General features: G+C 42.1%; 1 protein-coding gene across 1 annotated transcript in view; it reads right to left on the bottom strand.

Moving 5' to 3' along the window:
• Positions 1–6,580, bottom strand: part of LOC103809717 (semaphorin-3D) — a gene marked incomplete at its 3' end in the record, with an annotated part of 59,661 nt that overhangs the window by 27,928 nt on the left and 25,153 nt on the right. Inside the window, exons 3-4 of the mRNA XM_009082573.1 lie at positions 3,297–3,359; positions 1,137–1,256 (exon numbers count right to left, since the gene is read on the bottom strand). Coding sequence (XP_009080821.1) covers positions 1,137–1,256; positions 3,297–3,359 — 183 coding nt within the window. The remainder of the gene's footprint in view (positions 1–1,136; positions 1,257–3,296; positions 3,360–6,580) is intronic.

Raw genomic sequence — 6,580 nt, 5'->3', positions numbered from 1 at the left:
GCTTAGATTGGATATTAGGAACAAATTCATTACTGTGAGGATAGTGAGGAACCAGCACAGGTTGCCCAAAGAACTTGTGGGTGTTCTGTCCCTGGAAGTGCTCAAGACCAGGTTGGATGGGGCTTGGAACAACCTGGTCTAGTGGAAGGTGTCCCTGCCTATGGTAGGGGGGTTGAAACTAGATATTTAAGGGCCCCTTCCAACCCAAACCATTCTATGCTTCTGTTTCAGGTTGTTGCACTTAATAACTTTAGACCTCATTGCTTATATTCTAGAATTTCACAAAGCCCCAAAGAGAAGAAGAAGCTGTTTGTATAGGAATCCTGCCCCACAGGCAAGCAGCCAGACAGGTCACATCTCAACACTGTCTGAGAACAGAGCCTGTGGTATAAATATAGCCAAAGTGTTATACATATAGGAGTCAAAAAGAGACTTGTGTACTAAGTGGCTGCTTGACACAGCACCAAAACTCTTCTGTTGTGGGGGTTAGGTCTCAAATATTTACCACTTAGGATAGAGATCTCTTTGTCACCAGCAAATGAAGACCAATCAGCTGCTAATTTCAGCTCAGGAATATGCCACTAGGGATGGAGGATACTCAACATCTCCTTAGTAACAAGGTTAATACACATTGCAAACTCCTGAGGTGCCACCCTTGGGCTCAGGCTCAGAGATCCTTTTCAAACTGTGCATTACTCTCATGCACAAGAAGTAGGAAACTATCTCTGTGGACCATGGGTATGTCTAGATTAAAATACAGAACTCCAAGTGTCATCTTGAACTCTGAACCTGTGTATGTGTGTAAGGAAAGTGTGTGCAGAAATGACTTCAGAAAGCAAAACATCTGGGTTAGATGTTCTCTTCACTTAGTTAATCACATGCCAGTGTCATTCTGAAGCAATTTGTGCATTAAGACAGAGCAAAGTGTTTTGCTCAGAAGTGATATGCACATATCAAATGGGAGAACAAGAGTTCCTGTCTGACCTGCAAACTCCACCGTTTACCTTGCTATTTATGTAAGCTGCTGTCAGGTCAGTTTTTACACACTCACATAGCATTTTCCAATCTATGATGAATGCTAAACATAGAGGAGGGTTATTCCTCGACAGGTCAGAGTAGTGAGGAAATTCCATTACCTCTTTGTGAGTTCCAAGCTCAATGTATCCACAGAGAGGGTGAAAAGCTCCTGTGCCACAGACATACACATGGGTTCTGTTGTAGGGTTGAAGGACTCTGATAAAATTGGCACATTCTGTCTGTTGGGGAAAAAAAGAAGATCAAAGTTCATTTTCATGTTTATTCCCCTCTTTCCCCTTCTACATTGTATTAAGTTATAGTACCTGTAAGTACAAAGTTATAAGGATACCATAGCATTGGTGTATTTAAACATCAAACCACTGTAGCAGAGACTGTTCAAAGCTGTGATAGTTAATTTTGCACTGGTTGTCTGCGAGGCAGTTCAGCAGTCAGCCCTGTAAGCCTAATTCTGCTGCAATGCCACGAGAAGCTGTGTGCTCAGAGCACAATCTGTTCAGCCTGTGCTGTAGCAAACAACACCTGCCAACAACTGGGCAGAGGTCACAGAGCCCCTGGGTTGGTCTGGCTACCAGTCCTCCTGGGTTTGCTCCCAACTCAGGGTTCTGCACAAGCCTTAACACCAAAGATTACAGGATTAAAATAATTGTGGTGGGTTGAAGGGCTTCAGCATACTTCCAAGGGTTTGTTTTGTGTATGAATGAAGTTTTGCTGCATCAACCACATCTTTCTGGTCACTTTTATTTGGGCATTTCTGAGTCCTATGGGATGCTTGGGTCAGTGCTGGCTCTAGATGGGCTTGGTCTTGGCTGATGAGCAGTAAAGGCAAGTGCTACATTGCTGGCTCTAGATGGGCTTGGTCTTGGTTGATGAGCAGTAAAGGCAAGTGCTATACGCTGCAAGGAGAGGGAAAGGGGCTGGGGGGAAAGGCTTCACAGAATAATCAGTTGGAAGGGACCTTGAGGATCATCAGTCCAACTCCTGCCCTGCACAGACATCCCTGACAGTCACACCCTGTGCTGAGAGCATTGGCCAAACACCTCTGGAGCTCTGTCAGCCTTGGGGCTGTGACACTGCCCTGGGAGCTGTTCAGTGCCCAAACACCTCTGGGGAAAGAAGAACCAATTTCTTGCTTGCTTCCTCAAAATGAAATAAATACAGGGACATATAACAAATACTTCAGAGCTATTCACAGAAGCTCTCCATATAACAAATACTTCAGAGCTATTCATAGAAGCTTTTACTCTACACCTAAGTGAGAGACAAACTGCAGAGACAATGCAGGAAGCAAACCCAAAATTTTGACAAACTATATCCAAAACTCTATTGCCCTCTGAGGACCCTTTCCTTTTTTTTCCCTAGCATAGAAATAGATCAGCACAAATCTTCCAAACACACCAGGATCAGAATTTTCCCAGTGCTCAGCAGAGGTGTTGTTTGGGTTTGGACTGCTGTAAAGATAAGGATGGCAATAAGTTAGACTAAAAAAGTTGCAATTCCTCAGGCAGATTGCAGAGAGTGTTTGGAGCTGAAATCCACCTTGGTAGCAGACTGGAGAGAAATCACAAGGGGTTTGGAGAGAAAAGGGAGAAATTTTACTATACAGCCAGGAAATGTTTACATTTATAGTGGAGTCTAGACACATGAGGTAATCTGTGCTATGCAAAAGGTATGAAAGTTGCATTGAATATATGGAGGCACCTTAAATACACTTCTAAAGAGACTTCCTAGAGCAGATTTGTGGCTTCAGGGAAAAGCTAATGAGTCTGAGATATTTCTTTTAACCCTCACTGCAGCTGTCTGCAAATGAAGTCAATTTGTACTCTGCTCTGCTATTCTGTTTCTTTAATGAATTATAATGAAGTTACACTGAGGATATTCCCGAGGAGAAAAAAGAAAAGCATTTTAATGGGAAAAGAGGATTTCAGGATACATTTCAGAGGGAAGTCATTCCTCTCTCAGCTGCATTTATTGCATACAAAAACAACCTAGCATGATTGCTGCTTGCAATATTGAATATTTTTCTTCTTGAAGCATTAATATTTAGGGAGGAAAAAACAGAAGTATAACATATTTTTAAATTAAGAAAAACCACGCAGCACATCAGTTCAGAAAAAAATGTGATGAGTGTTACTAACAGATATAGTGCTCTTAGAAACAAATACAGATACTTTATTAAGTATTTGTAAGTATCTGTATTAAGTTTACTCAGTATTTGTATTTGTTACTCAGCAACAGTAAAAAATATACATCATACTTACCTGGGCATCTTTCCCAGCTAATTTGCATAATTCTACCTTTTCTTTTGCTGCAGGCCAATAAATCTGTAACAGAGGTAAAATAAGACAAAGATGATGTATATTAGAAATTGAGCCATGGCAATCCCAGGCACAGCTACAGGTTGGGTGGGGAAGGGATTGAAAAGAGCAGTGAGGAGAAAGACTTGGGAGTGACAGTGGATGAGAAGCTCAACATGAGCTGCAGTGTGAGCTCAGCCCAGAGAGCCAATGGAGGGGAAGTTTAGGTTAGATATTAGACAAACATTTTTTAATGTAAGGGTGGTGAGACCCTGTCCCAGGGTGCCCAGGGAGGCTGTGGCTGCCCCAACCCTGGCAGTGTTCACAGCCAGGTTGGATGAGCCTTGAGCAACCTGCTCTGGTGGGAGGTGTCCCTGCCCAGGGCAGGGCTTGGGGCTGGGTGAGCTCTAAGATCCATTCCAACTCCTAAAACTCTATGATTCTGTGATTCTATGAAATTGCCCTATGACTGCAGATTAATTATTCCATGAATAAACAGGTAAACAGATCTAGGCATGTTGAAGGACTTTGCATGTAGATTGAATGAATTGAATACAGGATTCCATTACAAAAAGTGAATCCATGTAACTATAAAATATATTACATATATATATGTATAATTTGTACTGTTGTACAAATCAATCCAACCCTCTGTTTTCTCCTCCTCAAACCCCTTCTGTTTTACAGCAGAATGTCAGGTTAATGGTTGGACTTGATGGTCTCACAGGTCTCCCCCAACCCTGACGATGCTATGATTCTTTGTTCATGTCTTCATTGGTCATATGCAGTTTTAAAAAGGACTCAGTTAATCTGGCTGGAACACCTTGTCACCATTATGTGTTTCTCTGAAATGAACCAAATCATCTGGAAACGAAACTGATTGCAAAACAAGGCAAATTACATTTGGGAGGAATTTTTGTCCAGTGGACTTGGCAAAGATGTTACAACAAAACCACTTAGCTTTTTCTGCTTGTTTGCAAATGAAAATAATTTGGTTCAAAAAAAATCTAAGGATAACTGAAGGGAAATTTGGAGAACAAAATGTACATTTGACAGAGATCAATAGTGCATGGTTTAAAAACATCACCCATCAACAGTGAGTGTAATGAAAAAAACCCAGAAGATTAGAGTAGAATCATGTACCTTACATAATTTTTATTGCACATTATTACTGTTTCTCTTCTTCTTTCTGCCCTGCAGAATTCTAAATAATAAGCTTTAATGTAGATGGATCCAGATGGCAAAATACTATCAGTTACTGCAACCCCAATTATGTGAGTGAAGAAATATCAACGAACAACAGCTCAGGTTCTGCCTCACTGATTTCAATTAAAACCACAAAATCAGATGTTATTGCATGCATGTTTGATTCTATGAAATTCAAAAGAGAAGCTAAACTTTAGTCTTTCAGAATCACCACGCTAACTATGGATCTTTTGTCCTTCTTTTTTTGACAAGAAAAAGCTATAAGCATTTCTCATGACTAATAATAACAAATACCAACACAGATTTTTAACCATCACTAATTTTTAAGTAAATATTGGTTAGGAAATTGCCTCAAGTCCCAGGAATCAGTATGTAGGTTCTTAGTAGTCCCAGATGCTTTAGAGTAGTGTTGAGTCTCCAATCACATTTTATAAAATCTTAAACAATAAATATATAGGAATAAAAGGGGATCTCATTAAGGTAGTCAGGTCCATGAATGGGAAGTGACAAGAGGATGATCAGACTCTGCTCAGTGGGGGAAACCAATAAAATAAGAGGGAAGAGAAAAAATGATGCCCAGGAAGTTCCACCTGAGGAAGAACTTCCTTGCTGTGCAGTCCCTGAGCACTGAACAGATTGCCCAGAGAGGTGGTGGATTCTCCTCACTGAGGTGTTCCAGACCCCTCTGGACACAACCCTGAGCCATGTGCTCTGGGCTGGCCCTGCTGGAGCAGGAGGTGGGACCAGATGAACATTGTGGTCCCTTCCAACCTCACTGATTCTGGGATTCTGTGACTCTATGTAAAGAATTATTATGACATACATTAGAAAAAGCATCATCCAGGAAGGATGCACAGCTCAATGACATGCAAGAGCTGTTAACTACTGTAACATTCCCTTTCTCTCACCCAGCTGCTGGCACCCTGGAGGATGTGGCTTGCCACATACACAGGCTCAGTCCCACACAGGGAGGGAAAGCAAAAGAATGTCCAGTGTTGAATACCTTTATCCCTGTCCAAATCTAGTCACTGTTTCTTTCATTCTTTGATTTCACTTCTTTCTCTTTTCTTCCCAGAAAAAAACCTGATGTATTGGCTTCCCAAAAGGAAATTAATTTCCTCTCAAGTGAATTTAGTTACCTTTCTGATAAGAAACTCTTAGTGAAGATAATGTATTTTAAGTTACTTAAACCTTAACCTCTTCCAGCAATATTTACATAAAGTCAGAGATAAGGCAGTAGAACAGCAATTCGGCACAGGAGCACAAATTTACTTTCCCAAAGAATTCTCTCACAATGATGTTGTGATAGCATCCAGGTATGAAAATACAACCTGAAATCAGCTGTGCCAGTGTGTCTGGATGGCTCAGTGCACAGTGCCAGAAAGCACAGAGGAAAGTACTGGGAACATTGCAAAGCCACTGGGAAGAGCTGAAGGTAAGTCTAAGTGAGTTCATTTGATCTCTGCCTGGGCAGAGTGGGATGAGTCTCACTTGTAACACTGGTAAGTTTAAAATGTGCTGGTGAAGAAAAACTGATGTAAAGGAACTGCTTGATAAATATAAAATCATGGATCTCCAAACACATTTGGCCAGGAGACTTGACTGAGCTGAGATCTGATTTTCAGATCCCTTGAACACAAGCTTTATGCCCAATCATAGAATCACCAAGGTTGGAGGAGACCTCTAAGATCAATGAGTCCAACCATGAACCTGTCACTGCTGCAACCCCCAAACCCTAACCCAGATCCTCCAGTGCCACATCAGACACCTCTGAAACACCTCCAGGGATGGTGACTGCACCACCTCCCTGGGCAATATCCCAGTGCTGAACACCACAACAGGGAAAACATTTCTCCTCACACCCAATCTGACTCTGCCCTGGCTCAGCTCAAGGCCATTCCCTCTCTCCTCTCCCCCAGCCCTGGCAGGACACACATCCCACACCTCTCTCCAGCCCTGGCAGGAGTTGCAGAGAGCCAGGAGGTCACCCCTGGGCTCCAGGGAAGCTGCAGAGGGATCTGTGTTAGGAGCTGCAGGGACAG

The sequence above is a fragment of the Acanthisitta chloris genome, unplaced genomic scaffold, assembly GCF_000695815.1.
Source record: "Acanthisitta chloris isolate BGI_N310 unplaced genomic scaffold, ASM69581v1 scaffold9519, whole genome shotgun sequence".
Lineage (NCBI taxonomy): Eukaryota > Metazoa > Chordata > Aves > Passeriformes > Acanthisittidae > Acanthisitta > Acanthisitta chloris.
This window is presented reverse-complemented; position numbering and strand designations above follow the sequence as displayed.